Raw genomic sequence first — 24,188 nt, 5'->3', positions numbered from 1 at the left:
AGGCTTCAATCTTCGAGGTTCCTTGTTTGGTGGAAACGGCTCTCTTGAAGGGCATGAGATGTGACGTCTCTGATAAAGTAGCCACCAAATAGGAATGACCTCTGTAGAGATAAGAACATCCTGAGATCTGTGCATTTAATGCGGCTGTACTTTTGTGAGTACGTGGCTTCTTTTGAACGTTGGAAGTTCAGTCCGAGGAAGAATGTTTAACTGATACTTGACTTTAGTATCAGTCCGCTGAGTCCACGCGGCACACATTAAGTAATAAGTTCTGAACTGATTCTTCAACTGATACTTCAGTTGGTATCTTCAGTCTTCAGTCTTCAGTCCTTCGTCCTTCAGTCTTCAGAATCGCAAGCTAAACTAGAAACACTACTAGAAAAACGCACATAGATAACGGATTTTATCCGTTATCTATGAGCAAAAAAAGCGTTGTGTATAGTGGTGTTATCTATTATAGGTGTCATACACAACGGTTTAAAAACCGTTATCTATGAAGGGAAAAGATAACAGTACAACCACACATACATAACGGTTATAAAACCGTTATCTATGAAGGGAATAGATAACAGTACAACCACACATACATAACGGTTATAAAACCGTTATCTATATTGATTATACATAACGGTTTTCGACTGTTATGTATTATAATTTATCCGTTATCTATTCCATAATATATATTTTTTCATATTATAGTTAACAGTTTTTTATACTTTTTATAACGGTTTAAACCGTTATCTTTGATAGAATACATAACGGTTTTTCACCGTTATGTATTAAGATTTTTCCGTTATGTATTAATTTTTTTTTTATTTTTTTTTATCATAGTTAACAGTTTTTTGCACTTTTTATAACGGTTTTAACCGTTATCTTTGATAGAATACATAACGGTTTTTTGCACTCTTTATAACGGTTTTTTGCACTTTTTATAACGATTTTTGCACTTTTTATAACGATTTTAACCGTTATCTTTGATTAGAATACATAACGCTTTTTTGCACTTTTTATAACAGTTTTTTGCACTTTTTATAATTGTAGTATATTTTTAAATTTTGCACTTTTTATAAAACGACAAAATGATAAAATCAACAATAACAATATTATATATCATTCAAAATATTCATACATTATTATACAAATGAACCAAATATCAAGTATACATCATCATTGCATATTCCTATTCAAAATTGAAAATACCAACTACCTTATAGCTAAAATAAAAATCTATCATACAATATTTCTAGCACCAAATCCTCAAGAACTAGTTAGTCAACCTGCTATGATTCTCTGGTTGTCTTTTGACCTCAAAATAATTGTAAAATGATACCCACAGCTTGACCAATTTCCGACATCAAGCATGAAAGTCCTCCTATCACTTTCTCATCTCCACTCTTAGGAGCTTTGCTGACTTTGTTGCCTGTGTTCATAAAATAAATGTCAAATGGAAGCATGTGAAATCAAAATAGGTTTAAAGTCACACAAGGATCATTGTATTTGTATACGAAATGAATGCAAATATCTCACCAGATTTGGTGGTGAATGTGCGACGGTATGTGTTGACATACTTCCTAACATCATCTTCCTTGTTAAGGTTGAAGAGCTTGCTGATCTTTGAAGCCCTCTTTGGACCTCTCATCCTTGGTTTCTCAGTATCAGTGAGACCAGGAAGATCAGACAAAAGAAGAAGCAAATTTAGGATCTATCTGTGAATTGGCATTTTAATTAACTACGAGAAGGAAAAGAAGAAGAGGAAAACAAAGCAAAGATAGGGAAAAAGAACAGACTGAAACAAGTAGAGTACTACTATAAACAAACCATCCGAACTGAGAAAAAGGCAAGCTAATTATGGCTCACAAAATACACAAAATTTCATTGTCTGATACTCCACAAGAACAACTAAAGCAGCGCAGCAACACAAAGTTTTGTGCCATATTATAGAATGAAAAACCTCTTTGGAGACAATGCAGAGCTTCCCATCAGCCACTCCATGCTCAACAAAAGTCCGAGCAGCATAACCAACTGAATTTCCACCACCTACTATAACATATCTACAACCACAAATACAAACAGACATAAAAGAGTGATTAACGCAAATTCACCTCCAAAAACAAATATATAACATTAGTTAGATGTAATAACCAAAAGGCGGCAGTAATTACTCCCGATTCTCGTTCACTGAAGCTAACTGGGGGCACCAGAATTGGGAAGTTATTTCTTGGCCAACCATGAAAAAGTACCTTTCAGTATCTTTGCAATGATCTGTATTACCACTACCAGGAACCAAAAGAAACACAAAGAACAATAACAAAAGGCCAAGCCTAATAAATTTGGTGGAGAGAGGGATGATAAGAAACCAGAGTAATAGAGCATCATGAAACCAAACAAGTATGCTTCAGAAAAATATATTAGATAGTTTACCTGTTTGATAGAGTTCTAGTATGCTAAATAAGAACTAACACCAATTCCAACCCCACCCTTCTCAATATATTAAATTGTTCCAAATTATTCAATAAAAGAGATTGATAAGCAGATTACCAAATACCAACCTCTCAGCATGCAAGCGATAAAGTTGCAAAGAAAATGAGTGGAAAGTGCTAATAGTGAGTATTAGCACTAAAAGCAATGGTATAAAATGTAGGAAGAGGATATAAAACTAAAACTAAAAGCAAGAGGACATAAAACTCACCTTGAAGCTTATCTCTTTATCAATCTCTCTATCACCGTGTACTTTCAAACCTAAAACAACATAAATGTAAAGATTAGGGCACTTAAGCTCCAAAAATTAAAATGAAGGAATGAAACCTTAGATAAGAAGATGAAACAGAATGAGGAATGAGCCATACCCTAAAAGTTTGAGAAATATCCTACCTTAACATAGAATCGTATCTAATCAAATTTGAACCAGAATAACCTTAAATTTCTTATAATTTGAGATGACCAAGCAACATCGACTTACAATCTTAATTAAGATCTTAATAAAACACGGAGTAAAACACGGTCAGTAATCATACAGAAGACTTGGAATTCTCAGTACCACATCCTATTAAACATAGAGCTACTTACAGATGTTGGAGGTGTTTCATCTTCTCTATCGAGTATGGAAAGCTCTGACTAAATTTGTTCTCAGCGAAGTTTCTGATATGCATTGAAGAGAACCAAAACAGTTATTATTGTAAAACTTTTGAAGCAAATGGTCTTAGTTCTTACACGAACAAGCCTATGTCGAGTATCTTACAGGTGCGTGAGGTTGGGAGGTAAACTGTAGGGGATTGATCCCTCAATGTCATTTGAACTAAGGTCCCTAAAAAATGATTTTCACACAATTAAAAAGAGGTCACAACAATGCACGATGATGAATGAAGAACACAGAAATTGACAGAATTTTCTTACAATTTCTTCAGACTCTTGAGATTTGAGAGCTCAAATCCAATGCTTCCTGTCAGCCCCAGCCCATGAAGTTTACTGAAAAAAAAGAACACAAATAAGAAGTCAGAGTCACTATAATAGTCAATCTGTAAGAAGAATCTATATCATCATATCGATAATGAAGAACTACAGGTCGATAATTGATGATCCGATGCATTGAACTCCAGTCCAGGGTGGTTCTGCACAAGGGTCTCCACTCTCTTCTTTCCAATGCTCCAGCTGCATCGGCTTGTTAAGTGACCTGTACAAATTTTGAAGAGCTTGAACTGCATAACACGAGCTCGTTTATCAGTTTCCTTTTTTTTTTTTTAAGAAGAAGCAAAACAAGCTAGAATATAGCTGTGAACCAGTGCTGCTCCTATTCTAAACCATCAGCAACAGCAGCAGATTTGTTATTCCAACACTTCTTCTGCTTCGAACAACCTAATTAGCATGCACAGTTTCAGCCCTAACTTTGGGGAAACAAACAGATGAGATGAATTTAAGCAACTTCTTTTCAGAAAGCAGTGTTCAATATTCTCAATTCAGAATAACCAAGAACAAAAAGATGAGATGAACTGAAACAAGAAAAAAAAACTAGCGAAAATTCAAGCCATAAATCCCTAAAATTCGAGTCCAAAATGCCCTAAAATTTGCTACCTAATGAACTCTTCAATTTCATTTAGTTGTTACCTGAAGAATGAGGGCGACTGTTGTCGGAGTCAGAGGCTGGAGGCAGGTGCCAGGGGTAGTGGTGGTGCGATTGGAGCGGTGGTGGGCGCTGAGCCGACGATGGAGGTTGCTCTGCCCAAATTCAAAAATTACGCAAAGATAGAAATACATATAGAAAATGGAGAGAGAGAGAGTATACCGTGGTGGTGGAAGCGAGAGAGGGGTGATGGGGATGGGGGGCGACGCCAGGCTGGAGAAGGTGGCGGCTAGCGGCTGCTCGCCGGAGACAAAGGCGGCGCAGAGAGGAGGTAGAAAGAGGGAGAAGGGGCAAAACTCTTGTTCGACGCCCAATTATCAACCTCATCTGCTCTCGATTGCAAATTAGAGAATTAGGGCTTTCCCCCTTTCCTGCCTCGATTATGTGGAGTTGAGAAGAGAACCGGCCGTAGAACACCATCGGCTCGCCGATCCTCGGACCACCAGCAACGATGGGCGGGCTCTAGGTCGCGTAGCTCGCCGGTCTTCCTGAGATGGCGACGGCTGGGTTGTTTCGAACAGAGAAGAACTAGGGCTCAACCAATCGAATAGAGAAGAACTAGGGCGCGGGGCAGCAGCGAGGGTGGGCGATGACGGGCCGGTGCAGGGCAGCGGCGCCGGCGGCGGAGTTGAGAGGGGAGAGAGGGAGTCGAGAGACAGGGAGGAGACAGGATTGGATTCAGCGCGGGATTGGAGAAAATTTTTGAAGAGATTGGGGGAAATTTTGAAGAGAAATAAGGATTTGTCTTTTTCTTTTTTTCACTTTTAATATTCAATTTTTGGTATTTAGATTTCTAATTTAGATTTTTAATAAAAAATGTTATGAATTTTTTATTTTTCAAAGTCTATATCTAGGAATAAATTCAAATTTTAGGATAAATAATTTATTTGTTATTTTTTAATATAATATAAGATAATATAATATTATTTTAAAAAAATTAATAAAAAAAATTATACATAACAGTTTTTAGAGACGCTCATACATAACGGTTCAAAAACCGTTGTAAATGACTCTTATACATAACGGTTCAAAAACCGTTGTAAATTACTGTTATAAAAGATGGTCATAGATAACGGTGGCACAACGGTTTGTAATACCGTTATGTATGCAACTAATAGATAACGCAAAAACATAACGCATTTGTTCAAACCGTTATCTATGCATTTAGATAACAGTACATAGATAACGGATTTTCGCAAAACCGTTATCTATTCCTAAAAGTGCGCTCATACATAACGGTTTTTGAAAAAAACCGTTATCTATTCACTGTTATGTATGTAAACTTTTGTAGTAGTGAAACGAACTCTAACACTTGAGTTCAAAACCGTTCTAGTCTATTACAAGTAAGACCTATGGATTTTGGTATCATCAAAACAAGGATTAGGATATTCCACAAGGTTCCCAATAATTTCCCCCTTTTTGATGATGCCAAAACCATACAGCAGTTCTAGACAAACAAAAAGACTGAACCCAGAGCACAAGTTCTAAAACTGGGGTGAATACAATTCCCCCTTAACAATAGAACCTAAAAACTTGTACTTAGAGTCAAGAACGAAACAGTTCTAAAACAGAACAAGGAGAAGACATAAAAACATTAATCAGAGCCTAGACAAAGAGTCATTGTCTTCAGGTTGAGATAAAAAAGAAGTTCTTTTCATTAAAGAAAGACTGATAAGCCATCAGTCGAGGTATAGAGAAAGACTTACATTGGAGTAAAAAGAAAAACAAAAACATCATGGGAAACCCATGGACTCCAGCAGTCTGCATCGTTGCGCCTTGAACTTCTTGATCTCCATCTTCTGTCTTCGTGTTCATAAGCTTGTTCCACTCTCACTTGTTTTCCGTTGATTTGAGGTCTTATCATTTGGCTAATCTTCCTCATGATCATTGAGATGATCATTTTGTTTGATCGTCTTCAGTCTTTTGAGAATAAGTCTCTTAAGAACTTTTCCCCTTTTTTGGCAACATCAAAAAGGTAGAATTGACTGAAGGATGAAGCTAAGACCATTGCGAGGAAACAGAATCGCAGAATGGTCCAGAGAAAGATGCTTAGGGTAAGAGGTAGATGGAGAATGCGGAGGTTTAGAAAAAGAAGAAAGTGAAAGATGAGAGGAGACGAAGAAAAGGGCAGGGGTTGATTTGCATGGATCTCCAGAATGGGAAGAGAAGAGAGCGGCTATCATGCAAACCGAAGAGGGCTGAGGAGAGGTTCCTGGAGAAGAGAGAGGGGAGTAGAGAGAAGTGTGTGGGAAGGGAAAATCAAATCAGCGGCTATCGTGAGGATAGACACTGTCGATGTTGCACCACACGGAAGCTTCACAAAAAGGTAAGAAGCTCGCCTGAGAAACAGGTGAAGTCCGTCTTCTTGAGACAGGTACTTCAAACCGTATGGTCCGGGTATGAGGATGAAAGACACTCGCTTCGCTGGATACAAGTGAGGGTAGAGCAAACTTTCACGTCAGAGAGACGTTGAGATCCAGTGGAAGGGTTCGATGAAGACCAAGTATGTGAGCGTCATTCTCCCACTCCATGACTTTGCAGTCATTGATTTCTCCTTTTGTCGGAACAAATTTTCTCTGCAACTTTGGAAAGATTGGAAATTTTTCTCACAGTGAAGGCTGTGGAGAGTTGTTAGTTGATGCAGAAAATATGTGAAAACAACATGGTATAAATAGACAAATTTTACCATGTAAGAAAATGAAAAGTTTTTCGAAAACTGTGCCTAAAATGTTTTTAAAGTAAAAATTCACGTCCGCCGTCACTGCAGGGGACTGAAGCTTCAAAAGGTGAGAGGTATCATTGCATTATGTCATGTCAATGAGATTCTCAAGAAATTTGATCACAGAGGCAAAAGGTTGGAAAGATTTTTAGAGAAGATCAGGATAAGTTCAATCAAAACAGATTTTCCCTTTTAAAATACTTGTCCTTCTCGGATATTCCATTTTCCAACAATCAGTTAAAGGTTTTGAAAGAAACTGATCAGTTAGAGAAAGATTTTGAACTTAAATCACAAAACTCTTAACAGATATAACTAATTTTAAATAGTAAGCTTAAAAAATACTTATTGATCGACTGATCATCGTAGTCAATCGATACCACTTGATCCTAGTTGATTCATCAGGATGGCTTCTCTTCAGATGAGCGTTTGTCTTCATTGCTTTCGACGTCAGCGGTTGTAGAACAGCAGTTGGTTGACCACCAGTCAGCATGACTGTTTGTGAAAATCTTCAAACACAGCATTACTCTTCAGGGTTGATGAGGTCGATCATTCCACACAGATCGTTGAACCTTTCTTCTGGAAGAGCTTTGGTCAGCAAGTCCGCTCTCTGAACAGCAGTTGGAATCCATTCAACAGAGATATTCTTCTTTTCGACGTGATCACGGATGAAGTGATGTCGAATATCAATATGCTTGACTCTGGTGTGATGAACTGGATTCTGGGAGATTGCAATAGCACTGGAGCTGTCGCAATAGATTGGGACTTCCTTTTCGTCTATCCCATAGTCCTTCAACTGTTGGACTAACCATAGGAGTTGTGAACAGCAGCTTCCGGCAGCAACATATTCAGCTTCAGTTGTGGAGGTGGCGACTGAAGTCTGCTTCTTTGAAAACCATGAGATGAGCTTGTTGCCTAGGAATTGACAGGTTCCGGAGGTTGATTTGCGATCAATTTTGCATCCTGCAAAATTCGAGTCTGAATAACCGGTGAGCTTGAAGTCGTCGTCTGCTGGGTACCACAATCCTAAATTGGGTGTGCCTTTGAGATATCGCAGTATTCGCTTTGCAGCATCCAAATGAGCTTCCTTTGGATCTGAATGATATCTTGCACAAATCCCGACTGCATATGCGATATCTGGTCTGCTCGTAGTCAAATACAGCAATGATCCAATGATTTCTCTGTACTTCGTCAAAGAGACAGATTTTCCTTCTGAACCTGGATCAACTTTCCAGTTTGTATTCATTGGGATCTTGACTGATTTCATGTGCTGAATACCGAACTTGGCTATCAGTTCCTTGGCATACTTGGACTGACTGATCAGTATTCCTTCGATGGTCTGCTTGACTTGCAATCCGAGAAAGAAATTCATTTATCCCATCATGGACATCTGGAACTTGTTGGTCATGATGTCAGCAAACTTCTTGCACATGCGTTCAGATTTAGATCCGAAAATTATGTCATCGACTTAAATCTGAACAAGCAAGAGATCTTCTTCTTTGAGAGTGAACAACGTTCTGTCCACAGATCCTTTCTTGAAACCTTGTTCAACAAGATACTCTGAGAGAGTATCATACCATGTTCTTGGAGCTTGCTTCAAGCCATAGAGCGCTTTCTTCAGATTGTACACCTTTTCTGGTCTGGCAACCTCAAAGCCTGGAAGTTGTTCCACGTAGACTTCATCGGTGAGCACTCCATTGAGAAATGCACACTTCACATCCATTTGGTGTACCTTGAAACCTTTGTGAGCTGTGAAGGCTGAGAAGAGTCTGACTGCTTCCAATCTGGCAACTGGAGCAAACGTTTCGTCGTAGTTGATTTCTTCTTCTTGACTGTAACCTTTTGCTACAAGCCTTGCTTTATTTCTCACAACGTTTCCTTCTTCGTCTTTCTTATTTTTGAAAACGCATTTCAAACCAATCACCTTTGCATCCTCTGGTCGATCCACAAGCTCCCAAACTAAATTCCGATTGAATTCATTGAGCTCTTCTTGCATTGCGATGACCCATTGAGTGGACTTCAGAGCTTCTTCGACATCCTTGGGCTCTGTAGATGATAAGAAACAGCTGAAATTCTTATCTTCGTTGATGCAGTTCTGATTGATATCAAAGACGAGATTGCACATTGATCTTCGAGTCTTGACACCGTCTGATGGTTCTCCAATGATGTTCTCCTTTGAATGGAGGTCAAACCATCTTCGATACTTCTTGATCTCTTCTGGTGATGGTGGGGCTTCTTCAGTCATAACGGTTCTGAAGTGTTGAGCACCTTCTGGAGCAGGGGAGAGTTGAGCTGGAGCTGCTTCGGCACGTTCAACTCGAACTTCAGCAATTGGAGTTCCCCCTTGACTGATGCCATCTGCATTGGCTCCAGTCTGAACTTCAGACCTCTGGCTGATCTTTTGATACTGAAGCTTCTCAGTATCTTCTTCTTTTCCTAGTCCCCACACTAAAACAGTAGAAGGCTCGGTGATGTTGATTTCAGCTTTGGAAACTTCAGTGTTCTCAACACATCTTTCAGTTTTCTATTCCCTGAAATCATCTGTAGACTCATCAAAGACAACATGTGGTGTTTCTTCAACACAAAGAGTTTGAGAATTAAACACTCGATAGGCTTTGCTGGATCGATCTGTTCCAGAGTATCCAAGAAAGATTCCTGGATCAGCCTTGCTATCAAATGTGTTTTAGCCTCTTCTTATCATTGTTGTGGATGAAACACCTAGAACCGAAAGCATGAAAATAAGCAATTAAAGGCTTCCTGTTCTTCCGTAGCTCGTATGGAGTTTTTCCATGTCTTTGAGTGAGGAAGGAGCGATTCTGCGTGTAGCATGCGTTGTTGACTGCTTCAGCCCAAAACTTTAAAGGCAGTTTTGATTCGGCTAGCATCGTCCTTGCTGCTTCCTTCAAAGACCTGTTTCTTCTTTATGCAACTCCGTTCTGTTGAGGAGTTCTTGCTGCCGAAGTTTGATGACTGATTCCTTGTTCCTCAGAATACTTACGAATAACAGTATTGAGGAACACAGTCCCACGATCTGATCTGAGGCTGATGATGTTGACTTCCTTTTCGACGCTCAGTCTTCTCAGCAGCTTTGGCAATTCCTCCAGTGTCTCTTTCTTGGTGAAGATAAAGATAACCCAAGTATATCGTGAATAATCATCCACAACAACTAAGGTGTACTTCCTACCGTTGTAGCTTCTTGGAGAGATTGGGCCAAACAGATCCATGTGAAGTAGTTGAAGAATTCTTCCAGAGGAGTGTCCTGACTTCGACTTGAATGACATTCGCGTCTGCTTTCCTCTTTGACATGCTTCACATTCTTGCTTCTTCTGGAATACAATAGAAGGCAGACCTTTTACCAGTTGGTGTTTAGCAAGTTTGTTGATCGTCTTGAAATTGAGATGGTTGAGTCTCCTGTGCCACAGCCAGTTGAGCTCCGAGCTACTTTTGCTGATGAGACACGTTTCTGGTGGGCTGTCTTTCCATGAGACGACGTAGAGACTTCCTTGTCTGAATCCTTTCAGAACCACCTTCTTTTGATTGTTTCTAACATTGAATTCATCCTTTTTGATCTTCACTGTGAAACCGCTATCACAAAATTGACTCACAGATAATAGATTATGTTTAAGACCAGAAACAAAGCTAACATTACTGATACTGGCGTTACCCATGTTGAGCACACCATAGCCTTTTGTTTCTCCGATTGAGTTGTCTCCGAATGCAACTTTGGATCCAGCTTTCTCAACATACTGAGATAGATATTCTTTGTAGCCCGTCATGTGCTTTGAGCAGCCGCTATCCACATACCATGTCCTGATTGAAGCTTTAACTTCTTCCTTTTTTTATGTTTCCTGATTTTGACCTGCAAGGAAGAGTTACTTCAGGTACCCAATCAAGATTTGGGTCCTTCAAGGTTAGCTCGAGTTCCCTTTGGAACCCATATTTGCTTCAGAACTGGTCTTGCTGATCTCTTGCGCTTTACTGATCGTCTGACTGAAGTAGTTGGTGCTTCAGTTGGCACATGAGCATTCTTCTGTTGAGCTTTCCTTTTGAAGGCCTCACTCTTGAACGAGATTCGTCTGATGAGTTGTTGAGGTCTTCTTTGCTCGGTGAAGTATCTTCCTTGAGATACTCGAGTCATTTCAAACTGATGGAGACTTGACTGATGTCGTGAGACATGAGTCATATGATGTCCAGTCGCTTGTTGTCGAGGATGTTGTTTGGCTCATCTGAACTCATCATTGTTATGTCTCCATGGATGTTGTTCTTTCTGAAACTGAACTGATTTCAGTTTCTGACTGATGTGGTTGTTCTTCCCCCTGGACTGGTGAGGAAGATTCTTCTTGATTCCTAATGTTCCTTCCCTGATCTTTGACTGAAATCTGCTTTCCAGTCTTCTCAGTAGGATGATCTGGTTGGGGGTCTCCTTTGCTCGTCTATAGCTCCGTGGAGATGGAACATTTGTTCTTGCCATCAGTTTGCGTTTGCGAACTTCATCCATATCATGATCTCTTGATTCTTCTGATGTGGTGATTTCAGAAGTATCGTCCTTTGAATTGATCATGACATTCTTTCCTTTATCAACTGCAACCTTTCCTCCAATGCTTTCAACAAGGCCTTTTGATGGAAAGTTGCTCATCATGGAAGACTTCATCATGCAGTCTTTGACTGTTTCTTCCAGTTTGTGATTGAGCCTGTTGATTTCATGAGTTGCTCTATCACATTCTGAGTTGGAGATTCTGAGCTTTTCTTCCAGTCGGCTGTTCTCCATGATTAGCTGATCAAGACAAGTTTCATCTTGAAAGTAGATGATTGTCTGATTCTTAGCTCGTTCATCATTGATCTCCTTTTCCATTTTCTGATTCTACTTGAGGATATCTTCGAACATTTTCCTCAACTGACAGTGATCAGTCATGAGCTGATTGAACTCGTCAGTTTTATCTGATGAGCTTTCTCCAGATTCTGAGTGGTATCCTGAAAACATCAGGAAGTTATCAGTATAAGGAGTCTTTGAATGAGAGATTACCTCTGAGCCATTCATTCCATTGTCGTAGCTGTTATCAGCCACGCTTTCAGATTCATTGGCCATCAGGGCTTGGCTCTCATCGTCTGAGCTGGTGGAGTCGACGTCGGATGATTCTGATGTGTCTTCGGAAGATTCAGCATCGTCAGCAACCATCGCTTTCTTCTTTGTAAACCTGCGATCCTTCTTGGCTTTCAGCTCTTTGCGCTCAGATTGAGTCAGTTTAGGGCATTCATTTCGAAAGTGCCCTTTCTTTCTGCATCCAAAGCATTCCATGTCTTTGATTTCGTAAGCGGCTGACTTTCTTTCTCCGCTTCGATCAGTGGAATGTCTGGAGTTGCTTTCTCTTTCCTTTCCTTTGTTGTGCTGCTTGTGGAACCTTCTGTACTTGCGGAATTTGTACTCCATCTTGTTGAATCTTTTAGTCAACAAAGCATATTGACTGAAAAAGTCCTCAGGGTTGAGTTCCGCTGGTTCTTTGATTTGCTTCTTGCCTTCTCTCGCAGAAGCTTTCAGTGCTGCTCCTCTTGAGGTTGATAGACCATCTTCGTCTGATCCTCCAGCCTTCTTGATTCCAAGATTTCTCTGAAGATCGAACTCATTTTCCATGAGATCAGAGAAAAGCTTGTTTGTCGGGAGCTGACTGAATCCAGGCTTATACTGATGAGCGACTGAGTAAATCTGCCATTCTCCTCGTGGCAGTGCTCGAATAATCTTCAAGTTGATTTCTCGTTGAGTATACTTATCTTTCGAGATAGATTGAACTTCATTCAGGATTTGATTGAATCTGAGTTCCATCTCTTCGACAGATTCATTCTTGAGCATGAGGAAGGAGTCGAACTTCTGGCAAGCTATGGAAAGCTTATTCTCCTTGATTTCCTCGGAACCTATGCACATTCTTTCAAGAATGTCCCACATCTCCTTTGCAGTTCCGCACTTCATGATCTTCATGACATGCTTGTCAGGAACGATATCGGAGATGATGCTTTTGGCGAGGTTGTCTAGCTCATCTTGCTTCCTTTCTTCTGTGGAGAAGTCTGCCTTTTTCTTGGGCTGGACCTCATCGTAAGGATCCTGATGTGGATCAACAGGAACCCTTTTGACGGTTTCGGTGATGGTAATTGATCCATTGGTGATGACTTCCCATATTCGGCAATGTTGGGCGGTAAGGAAGCTTTCAAGCCGAAACTTCCATATGTCGTATTTTTCAATACTAAACATAGGTAGAGAAGATAATCTGTTGTGGTTAGTCTCCATCAAAAAAGAGAGAACAGTTAACAGCAGATAGAGCAATTAGCAAGCACAATTTGAAAGAGAAAACTTTTTCGAGACCTTTGAGAAAAAGGATCTAGTTCAATTAGAACCTAATCAGAAACAGAGTGTTCTTGCGAACAACCTGCTCTGATACTAATTGTTAGGTCCGAAGGGTCTCGAATAGGTGTATGGGGGGGGGAGAATACACCTATGGGCTATTTTTCTTTCCTCAAACTGAGAGGGATCTCAAGATAGAGATCTAAATGAAACTTTACACGCAAACTATGACACCTGTTAACTGAAAGGAGTTTTGACCAAACAGGGTTGACGACTGATACTGAAAACTCTTCAGTAAGGAGTTATCAGTTAAGTTACTGGAACATAACTGATGCACGTAAGGGCTTCAGTCGAGTTTGCTAAAACAGAGATGATAACACTCTTCCTGACTATCAGAGGATAGATCAGTCAGACTGATATCATACGCTGTAGAAATAAACTTAGTTTCGTAATAGCCTCGGTTGAGCACGTTGTTAGTCTTAGGTTTCTCTTTGCAGTTATTCAAAATTCAGTTTATCAATTGAAACAACACAAATAAGAATGTAAAACTGAAAGCTGTAAATAATACAGAGACTTTTAAGTGGTTCGGAAAATACTTTCCTACATCCACGGTCGGTTGATCAGACCAACAATCCACTCCGCAAGTGCTTAACTGGTGCATTGCAACCGAACCGTGTGCTTGCCGGGTGCACAAAACCGTACCACTGAAGAAACCACTTCTTCAGCACCCACACTTCACTCGTGTCGGATTTCTCACACTTAGCACAACCCGCGCTAAGATTTCTCAGAGTTAGAGTACCTTCCTAAACTCCGAATCACTCAAACACTCTACTCTTTCTTCTTGAAAGGAGGTTTGAACGGTTGCGAACTATACTTCAAAGAACAAGTTCTTTAGAGCAAGTTTGACCTAGGGTTCTGGGTTAACAGAGGTTTGCCTAAGGTCTAAGAGAATATATGTAATCAGCAGTGACTGATTTTGGCTTTGGAATTCTCTTCTTCGATTCAAGCTTTGGGGAGGTTAAGCTTTAGGCTGAGTAGCGATTTTGGCAGAGCTTGAGCTTATGTCGTTGAATCGGTGAAGATTGAAGTAATCCTCGAACGCTATTTATAGGAGAGGTCTTGAATAGATCCGTTGGCGGAGAACGTCTTCAAGATTTCTTCCGTTGGAAAGCATTTCGAATTTGGGCTGAGGCTTCAATCTTCGAGGTTCCTTGTTTGGTGGAAACGGCTCTCTTGAAGGGCAGGAGATGTGACGTCTCTGGTAAAGTAGCCACCAAATAGGAATGACCTCTGCAGAGATAAGAAGATCCTGAGATCTCTGCATTTAATGCGGCTGTACTTTTGTGAGTACGTGGCTTCCTTTGAACGTTGGAAGTTCAGTCCGAGGAAGAATGTTTAACTGATACTTGACTTTAGTATCAGTCCGCTGAGTCCACGCGGCACGCATTAAGTAATAAGTTCCGAACTGAAACTTCAGTTGGTATCTTCAGTCTTTAGTCTTCAGTCCTTCGTCCTTCAGTCTTCAGTCTTCAGAACCACAAGTTAAACTAGAAACGAACTCTAACACTTGAGTTGAAAACCGTTCTAGTCTATTACAAGTAAGACCTATGCATTTTGGTATCATCAAAACAAGGATTATGATATTCCACAAGCTTCCCAACAATCTCTCATATTTTATTATAAATTATTCGTTTCTTAACATCTGTGCCCAAACCTTATGGCTTATTGAATTGCAACGGAGTGAGTATATATTATAATTCACCTCTCTATAAAAACTACAATAGTTGTTTGCTAAAATCACATTTGCTACCATAATCTTATTTTCACTCAATATTTATTTTTCAATATCACTTATTATTATTTTCATATTTCCAATGTGGTCATTGATCTAAATTTTATAAACAAACAACAATAGATCGAGGCTTATGCGTTCATATGACCACACATCGCAAAATATCAATAATGTTTACAGATATGAATGAATTTTTATAATCAGGCTTATGAGTTATCGGCTACAAAAATAAGAAATATTATCATATAATGAACCATAATCAATATTTATCATTAAAAATAAAAAAAAATTAAGCAATTATATACACTAATTATCTTTTTGTTTTTTATAGACGGTGGCAGACAAGTCGGGTCAAGGCGGGTTGACCCAGCCGCATATATTTGGATGTGTGGCATCTAATTTTTTTTCTCATTAAATAATTAAATTTTAAATATAAAATTATTTTAAAATATTATTTATTTATTTTAAAATATACTCATATATCGCTTGGGCGCAAAATTACTAATACTATAAGATAAAATATTGTGACAAAATGCACCAACTAAGCGATCGATAACCATCAAATAAAATCAAGAATTCTAATAAATTAATTCAACTAACTTTTCAGTCATTTATAATACTAGTGGAGCACCCGTGCGTAGCACGGCATGTAAATTTCATATATTTTAATATTTAAGTTTTTTATCTTACAGCTAAGCTCAACCAAATACTCTGTAAATACTATTCAAGTGCTTATAAGGTCTTTCAAAGTGTTTGGAAAAAAAGCTCTTTAAAAATTTATAAGTTGTAAAATTAATCAGGTTATAAGTTTACAAAAATATAAGTTTCTATACGATAGTTTTTTTTTTCTTTTTGTATAAGTAATACTCAGTATTATAAAATATAACCCAATTATGATTTTTTTTTTTCATTATATTTCATTCTAATTTAATATGTTTTCAATTTTCTAATTCTAATATTTCAGCTGCACTCTAAACCCTAAATTATAAACTTGGGTCTATATTTCTATTCTATGACATTAATGTCATATTAAGGATTAAAATTCTCCATCTACACCGTGAACCTCGGCACTATATCCCATTTGAATTCATCTCTGCAAATGATAATTAAGAAAATAATATTAATACACTATGACATCATTAATTAACTTCTTTACAATTTGTATTGCACTTAAAATCAATAACTATATTCAAACTAATTTATGATAGCGAACTGTTCCCTTTACCTTTTTTTAAATGTTCCAAGCGGTCGAAAACAACCAAGTATGAGATATTTATTCATCTTCCATCTATCTATATTTCTGTGTTGTATTATATTGTATTCGACCAAGAAACATGACTGGATGAACAGTGTTTTGAACACCATTCTTACATACTTGCGGTAAAAACACATCCTCTATGTGATCCTATATATAAGCGTTACTCTATCCAACATGATTTGCAGATTTGACGGGTTTGCAAATCTGCAACATTAAATGAGTCGTTGGAATGAATATTAAATCTTAACTATTTCCTATTTATTAAGTGGCCAAATATCTATTATTTATTTATATATTTTCACATTCATTATATTTAATAGTTATAATTTTTAACAATTCATTATTTATTTGCACCTCGAAATTTGTAATTCATATTCATATATTCATATGTATCTATAAAACGACACAAAGTATAAGCTGATCAAAGAATATAATTGAGCTGTAAATATATATATTGTTCCATAAATAATAATAAAACTATTTTTTAAAATAGTATACAAAATTTAAATACTATGAAATTTCCAATATTATAAATAGATTCAGCCCAACTATTTTTTCGACTCTTTGCCCCTCTTATTCTGGTTTGCTTATAAATATTTGGCTTTTGGGCCATATAAAATTAATATATTTGTAATGATAATATACATATTTTTACAATATAAGTAATACATAATTTACATAAAACGACACCATATTTTAATTTTATGTTTTATCAATTACTTAATTAGTATTATTAATAGTTAAATTAATTTATTTATTGTTTAAAATACCTAATATATTTTATTTACTAATGTTTTTATCTACTGCAACATTGAACACTTGTGTTAATGTTAAAAAAAAGTAATAATAATAACTCTTTATCTTTAATTCACTTCAACCAATAAAAGTTCAACTCATTTTTTTTTTATCAGAAAAAAATTGTATTACCAAGAGCACCGGCACTAGAAGTGCCTGATACCCAAACAAAGATTACAACCCAAGGAGGTGAGAACTCACCCTCCCCTAAGAAAACGCAAAAGATAAAAAGGAAACACTCCAGAGCTGATTCGTTCAGAACCGACTCGCCAAAGTTGAGCAACAGCGCCAGAGCAGAGCAGCAAAGTAGCAGAGCAGCAAAGCAGAGCAGCCAGACCTAAGCACCAACGCCAGATCAGAGCAGCATAGCAAAGCAGTAGAGCAGAGCAGCCAGAGCAGAGCACTCAAAGCAGAGCGGAGCAGACAGAGCAGAGCATCCAGAGCAGACAGCCAGAGCAGAGCAACATAGCAGAACACTCAATTTGGTATCTTACTTTTTCTTTCTCCTTTCTTTCTTATAGAAATTCACAACTCTAAGGCCATCCACAGCGCGGAGATTGAAGGGCGGGTCGAGCCGGGACGAAGGAAGACGCCGCGCGCTGGAGACCCGTCCTGGTTCGAAGGGGTGGCGAAGCGAAGACCCGGGGCGAGAGGCGGAAGTGTATGGCGCGTCCGGCGGACGCGCCTATTAAAAAAAAATTAATTCGATTCTTTTTTGAATTTTCGACCGTTTGTAAATTTTTTTTTATTTTTTTAATAAAATGACCGTTGAATCAAACGGCCGAATTCGACTTTTTCATTTTTTTTTTCCTTTTATCTATATATATCACCACTCTTCTTCATTCATTTCACATCTCCACATCAAAAAAAATTCTAAAAAAAATGTCTTCCTCCTCATCAAGCCACGAGGACGAGCGACGTGCTGAAGAATTTTCCAATCTTGTACAACAATTTAACCAAATTGTTCAAGATATTGGTGATCCAGAAGAGCAACCTCGTCGTCGCCGATGAGGTGCGCGGAAGAAGGCTTTCATTCGTCGGGACCGTGAAGCCGGTGCTGTATGTTTGCACGCGGATTACTTTGATGAAAATCCGGTCTTCCCCGACAACATCTTTCGCCGTCATTTTCGGATGCGTCGTGCATTGTTTTTGCGCATCGTTAATGCCGTCGCCTCCGATCCATACTTCCAACAACGCACGGATGCACTTGGGAGGCCCGACTTCACGCCATTGCAAAAATGCACTGTCGTTGTTCGTATGCTAGCTAACGGTGGGGCAGCGGACCAATACGACGAGTGTCTCTGGATTGCAGAGTCCACATCGTTGGAGTGCTTGCGGAGATTCTGTCGTGTCATTATTCAACTCTTCGGCGCGGAGTACTTGAGGAGGCCGACTTCCGCTGACTGCCAACGACTTCTAGCAATGCACGAAGCGAAGCACGGCTTCCCGGGAATGCTAGGGAGCCTTGATTGCATGCATTGGGCGTGGAAGAATTGTCCAACGCCATGGCAATGCGCATACACTCGCGGCGATCAGGGGGAACCGACCATCATCCTCGAAGCCGTCGCCTCGCAAGATCTATGGATCTGGCATGCTTTTTTTAGGACTCCTGGTTCGAACAACGACATCAACGTGCTCAACAACTCGACGTTGTTCAACGATCGGCTGCAAGGAATGGGGGTGCCGGTCACATATCAAGTCAACAACGCCTACTACACAAGTGGGTATTACTTGACTGACGGCATCTATCCCAATTGGCCTGTATTCGTGAAGAGTCCTACACATCCGACGGATCCGAAAGGGAAGAGGTTCAAAGTGATGCAGGAAGCGGCTCGCAAGGATATTGAACGAGCCTTCGACGTCCTTCAAGCTCGTTGGGCAATCGTCAAAGGCCCAGCGCGTCTTTGGAGCAAGGAGGCAATGAGCGACATCATGTTCACGTGCATCATTTTGCATGACATGATCATCGAAGACGAAGGCGAGCAAGCAACGCAGTGTGGGAAGAAGACGCCGACGAAGCTTCGAGTAGCGCCGCATCTCAACCTCATGTCGGTGCTCCGCCGAATTTTCGTGCATTTGTTGCACGACAAGCATCCATGCGAGACGCAGAGATGCATGCTCGCCTCACATTGGACTTGAAGGAGCACATTTGGTCTCGTTTTGGTCCGATTGAGCCCTAGAAAATTCTTTTAATTTTTTTTTATTATTATTGTATTTAAATTATGTCTTTAAAATATTGTAATGTTTAATTTTATTTTTAATGAAATTGGGAATTTAAAAATAAAAGTGTAGAAATATGAATTTTGTGGAAATGGGGATTTAAGCACCCACCTAAGACACAATGCATTGGAGAGGAGTGTGTCTTAGGTGGGGCCCACTCCTAAGACACCCCTCTAAGCAACAAGCATTGTGGATGCTCTAATGGAATTACTCCCATATTTAAAAATTCAGTTCTTACATCGAAAAAAATAATACCCGCTACACATCAACTGTTCGGTAAAAGACCTCAACCACAATAAAATAATTATTTTTTTGTTTTTTATAGACGGTGGCAGACAAGTCGGGTCAAGGCGGGTTGACCCAGCCGCATATATTTGGATGTGTGGCATCTAAATTTTTTTCTCAATAAATAATTATATTTTAAATATAAAATTATTTTAAAATATTATTTATTTATTTTAAAATATACTCATATATCGCTTGGGCGCAAAATTACTAATACTATAAGATAAAATATTGTGACAAAATGCACCAACTAAGCGATTGATAACCATCAAATAAAATCAAGAATTCTAATAAATTAATTCAACTAACTTTTCAGTCATTTATAATATTTATAAAAGAAGCCAAACTAAACAAGTGGGCAATGACAAAACCTAATGTGTGCCACTTCTTTAACGTTGTGGACATGGTTTGCCCCCACTATCAAAATCTCAACATTGATTACTTTGGACATGTGATTTATTTTACATTAATTAGTACTACTCGCTAATGAAAGTAACTTTCTAATCATATTTTACAATACATAGTACAGAAGCTAACTAGAATGCCCATGTGAGGGGCGGATGCCGCGGATCCAAGATTTCTTATTTACGTGGCAGATTTCATTGAATTATGGCGTTGAAAAAATATTTGCACTGGATTCGGGGGAGGAGCCCTTGAGCCAAATTTTTTTGAGCTATAGTTCTTTTCTATATTCAAGTAAAATCTCAATAAATTTCACATAATATTATTTCTCGTTGAAGTGAAAATAAGGAAGGGAAAATTGTCAACTTTTCTTTTGTATAAAATATGAGAAAAGAAATGAGGCATTTCAAGACAAAAATATTTGTTATTCCTCTTTTTCTCATGATAAATTTATCCATCAAAGTAAACGCACCCTTAATATATAAATAGTTGTTCGTATTTCCATTAATTCAGCAACAAGTACATTGAAAATATATAAAGACCTACTTCTATGCGTTTTTTTTTTATAAATTATTTCATCTTCTAAAAAAATAAACTAATTTCATATTTACTTTAACTCGAGGAATGATTTAAATTCAACATTAAAAATTAAATAAGAAAGGAAAATGTGATAAAAATAACACAAATTTTTAACAAATTAATATAACAAATCACTGTAAAATATTAAACAATTTAGTTTTTCTTGTATTTCTTTTATATATATATATATATAAAATAAATAAATAATTTGGGGGGTACAATTGTACCCCATGCACCCATGTAGATTTTCCCTGGCCCACATATTAAATAAATTTTGGCATAAAAGAAGGTCGTTACCTTTTTAATTATCTTTTTGGGGTGCATTTTCATTGAAAAATAATTAATAAAATTTTTATTGAAAAATGATGGAAAAGATATATAAATAAAATTTTATTACAAAAAGAACAAAACTCCGCAAAAGAAATAAGAGTTCTCGTCTATTACATGATATAAACCGATGAAATGATAGATAAGAAAATATTATCTTTTTTTATCATATATTTATTAGAGATGAAAAGATGAGAAAATATTGAAAAATATTTTCACACCACTACTCAAAGATAATATTATCCAATATTGAAGAGAAAATGAGTTACTCAAAAAAATATTTCATCATGTCTAAAAATATTTTCTATTATAATAAATATATAAAAATAATAAAAAAAAAATAGGTGAAAATATATCTTTTTTCATATTTCCCTGCAAAGCAAACGCACTCTTAACAAATATAGAATGTATTTACACAACTCAAAATCATGAGAGCATCTCCAATGCTCGTTGCGAAGGAGGCGTCGACCCGGTGCTTCCTCAGTTGCGCTGCATTGGAGAACCAAAGGGGGTCGAAGCCGATGCTTAGCGGAGATCCGAGGCGAAGAAGAGAAATGGTTGGCGTGTCCAGAGGACGCGCCCCATTTAAAAAAAATCGAAATTTGCTTAAATCTTTTAATTATTTTGGTTTTTAATTATTTTGGTTTTTTAATTATTTTGTTTGTTTTCTTATTTTGGTTTTTAATTATTTTAATTTTTTCACAAGATGTTTAGTTATTGTAATATTTTAAATTTTAAAATTCTATATTTTATTTTAATTGATGCAATATTGAATATTTAAATTTAATAAAATTTTAAATTTTAAAATAAAATTTAAATTATGTAATTTCTTTATTATTTAAATAATGTAATTTTTATTTTTATTATAATGTTGAATTTTAATTTTAATGAAGTTTGGAATTTAAAAATAAAAGTGTAAATATGTGAATTTTGTGGAAATAAGGATTTAAGATACATTCTAAGACCCAATGCATTGGAGAGGGGTGTGTCTTAGGTGGGGACCACCATCTAAGACCCCTTCTAAGCACCAATGCATTGGAGATGCTCTCAGGAGTCAATAGAGTCTGAACAATTGATAAATTTGACCTAATTGCGAATAACTAGATAAGTAGATTTTTTTTAAGCCAACTAGATAAGTAGATCGATCTAAAGTTTCATCATCAAAATGTTCTTGCATTTTTTTAATCCTACGTACCAAGATAGCCTTTCCACTCTTATTAATTACCTAATGTTATATTAAATTAATATCAATTTATCAAATGATATATTACGACGGGTCTTACCTAAAGGGGTACATGCTAATAGGCTATCAATTAGTCCTTTTCGACCCAACTAGGTAACTAGTAAATAAATCTCACCGTTTTTTCGCTTTTCAAATCCTCTAACTTAGAGTGGTGGTGTCTGTGTGTTGGTCAAGCGGTAAGGAGTTAATGCTCAAGATCAAAGGTCTTGGGTTCGAGCCCCTGTAGTGCGGTCTTGAATTTATTTATTTAATATTGTTAGTTTATCAAAAAAACTTAGAGTGGTGGTATTGGTTTTTTGAAGAAACAACTCATTGATAGCTTCACATTAACGTCGCATCAAAAATTTGAACCTATCATATTTATAAACCTATCTATACAACAATAAATTTATAAAAATAATTATACTGCGAATCCTACTATATCTCTTAATATTATATATATATATATATATATATATATATATATATATATATATATATAGGGTTGGGTTCAATAGAGAATTATCTTTTTCGAGAGAATGAACAAATCTATATATTTTACGAACAGATCAACATAACTAATGAACAGACGTGTTTAGTAAAAACAGAGAAAAACTCGCCACCAATAGAATTCAAACCCAAGGCAAAATGTTGTTCATGAGGTATATTGATTTGTTCATCAAAATTATAGATCTGTTCGTTTTTGTTTCACGAATTCTCTATTATCTAAATATTTAGCATTATCTGTTGAACATTTCTCTCTCTCTCTCTCTCTCTCTATATATATATATATATATATATATATATATATATATAAAATAAAAAGACCTCCTAAGATATAAAACATGAACCATTTTCAGCCCTTAGATCATCTAGATCTACGATTGATTCATTGATTTATGCTTAATTGTTCTTAATTTGGGGGTTTGCATGTGTTTATTTTGAGTTAAATATCCTAGAAATTGGTGCGTTTATGGTGTTGTTTGATGCTTTGCAGGAGATTCTGATTTTATAGATGGAAGAGTGTGATGTTGGAGATTTTGGGTCAGAATTGCGTACTTAGGCGCAAACTGGTGCCCAGAGCTGAAAAGCCCGCGCCAGAGTAGAAAAGCCCGCGCCAGAGCAGAAAAGCCCGTGCCAGAGCAGAGCGGAAGAGTCCGTGCCAGAGCAGAGCTGAAATGTCATAGTCAGAGCCGACCATCTCCAGAGCTGAACTTCACTATCAGAGCTAAATTCTCCAGAGCAGAACAAACTTGTCAGAGCAGAGCTAAAACTCGACAGAGCTGAAGTTTAGTCACCAGCGCTGACTTTACATGCCAGAGTCAACATATTTTTCCAGAGTCAACATATTTCTCCAGAGCTGACTTTATCTCCAACTCTGAATGTTCCAGAGCAGACTACCACTTTACAGAGCTGAACTTTCTAGAGCGGATTTGACTCGCTAGAGCTGAACTTTCCAGAGCGTACTTCCAGCTCTGCCTTGATCGCCAGAGTTAACACGGTTCCAGAGTTAGCAAATATTCGCCAGAGCTAGCGTTACTTGCAGAGCACGCTGCCAACTGGACTTTCCTTTTATTTCACGATGCTTATCTTTAAAAGTCCAGTTTTGCAAGGCCTTTTTGATGGTAATTAAGGTTGGAATTAAGTCTATAAATAGGGTCTTAATATTCATTGTAATAATCAATCTTTGCCCTAATCTTTGTTCCGTCTTTTGAGAGTCATTCTTCCGCTAGGCAGCCAAAGACTTAGATTTTTCAAGCTTTCTTAATTTTTTGAGTTTTCTTAGTTCTTCAAATTTTCGTTACTTTTTGTTCTAGTTAGATTTTAAGTTTAGCTTTGTTTAATTTTCCTTTCGAATTTGTAATCAAGTGACAGTGGTTGCACCTTCGAGAAGTTATGGTATTCCGTATTTATTTTAATTTACTTGCTTTGTTATGTTTATGCGTTGCTTTCAATTATGCTATTTCAATTCTGCACTTTCGTTTATGCCTTGCTTTCAATTATGCAATTTCATTATGTTTATGCTTTCCTTTAAATTATGCAATTTAGTTTATGTCAATTAGATTAGAAGCTTTTATTTACAAGTATTTAAATTCTTAGTTCATTTTCTTTAATCGTTTAATCTTGCCTAGGGTTTAATAGTT

At 37.4% G+C, this 24,188-nt stretch overlaps 3 protein-coding genes across 4 annotated transcripts; 1 reads left to right on the top strand and 2 right to left on the bottom strand.

The window, feature by feature from the left end:
* Positions 1-1,122: 1,122 nt before the first annotated feature.
* Positions 1,123-3,677, bottom strand: LOC131004189 (protein STRUBBELIG-RECEPTOR FAMILY 5-like). Of its 2 annotated transcripts, none has more exons than XM_057930811.1 (7): positions 3,560-3,677; positions 3,394-3,465; positions 3,239-3,304; positions 3,067-3,138; positions 2,690-2,739; positions 1,528-2,217; positions 1,123-1,420 (listed from the first exon to the last, which is right to left on the bottom strand). In XM_057930811.1, the coding sequence occupies exons 1-5, from the start codon at positions 3,652-3,654 to the stop codon at positions 2,721-2,723; spliced, it is 324 nt and encodes a 107-aa protein (XP_057786794.1). In that variant the 5' UTR covers positions 3,655-3,677; the 3' UTR covers positions 1,123-1,420; positions 1,528-2,217; positions 2,690-2,720. The 2 variants fall into 2 exon arrangements, with proteins under 2 accessions (XP_057786794.1, XP_057786795.1); XM_057930812.1 differs by lacking the exon at positions 1,123-1,420 and having other exon boundaries at positions 1,430-2,051; positions 2,163-2,217.
* Positions 3,678-3,776: 99 nt separating this feature from the next.
* LOC131004167 (uncharacterized) lies at positions 3,777-4,789 on the bottom strand. Its single transcript, XM_057930792.1, has 3 exons — positions 4,280-4,789; positions 4,102-4,212; positions 3,777-3,852 (listed from the first exon to the last, which is right to left on the bottom strand). Exons 1-3 carry the CDS (start codon positions 4,535-4,537, stop codon positions 3,793-3,795), a joined length of 429 nt encoding a protein of 142 aa, XP_057786775.1. The 5' UTR covers positions 4,538-4,789; the 3' UTR covers positions 3,777-3,792.
* Positions 4,790-18,140: 13,351 nt separating this feature from the next.
* On the top strand, positions 18,141-19,148 carry LOC131004177 (protein ALP1-like). Its single transcript, XM_057930802.1, has one exon. It carries the CDS (start codon positions 18,141-18,143, stop codon positions 19,146-19,148), a length of 1,008 nt encoding a protein of 335 aa, XP_057786785.1.
* The last annotated feature ends 5,040 nt before the right edge of the window (positions 19,149-24,188 follow it).

Source organism: Salvia miltiorrhiza, unplaced genomic scaffold (assembly GCF_028751815.1).
Source record: "Salvia miltiorrhiza cultivar Shanhuang (shh) unplaced genomic scaffold, IMPLAD_Smil_shh original_scaffold_350_2, whole genome shotgun sequence".
NCBI classification, from domain to species: domain Eukaryota; kingdom Viridiplantae; phylum Streptophyta; class Magnoliopsida; order Lamiales; family Lamiaceae; genus Salvia; species Salvia miltiorrhiza.
This window is presented reverse-complemented; position numbering and strand designations above follow the sequence as displayed.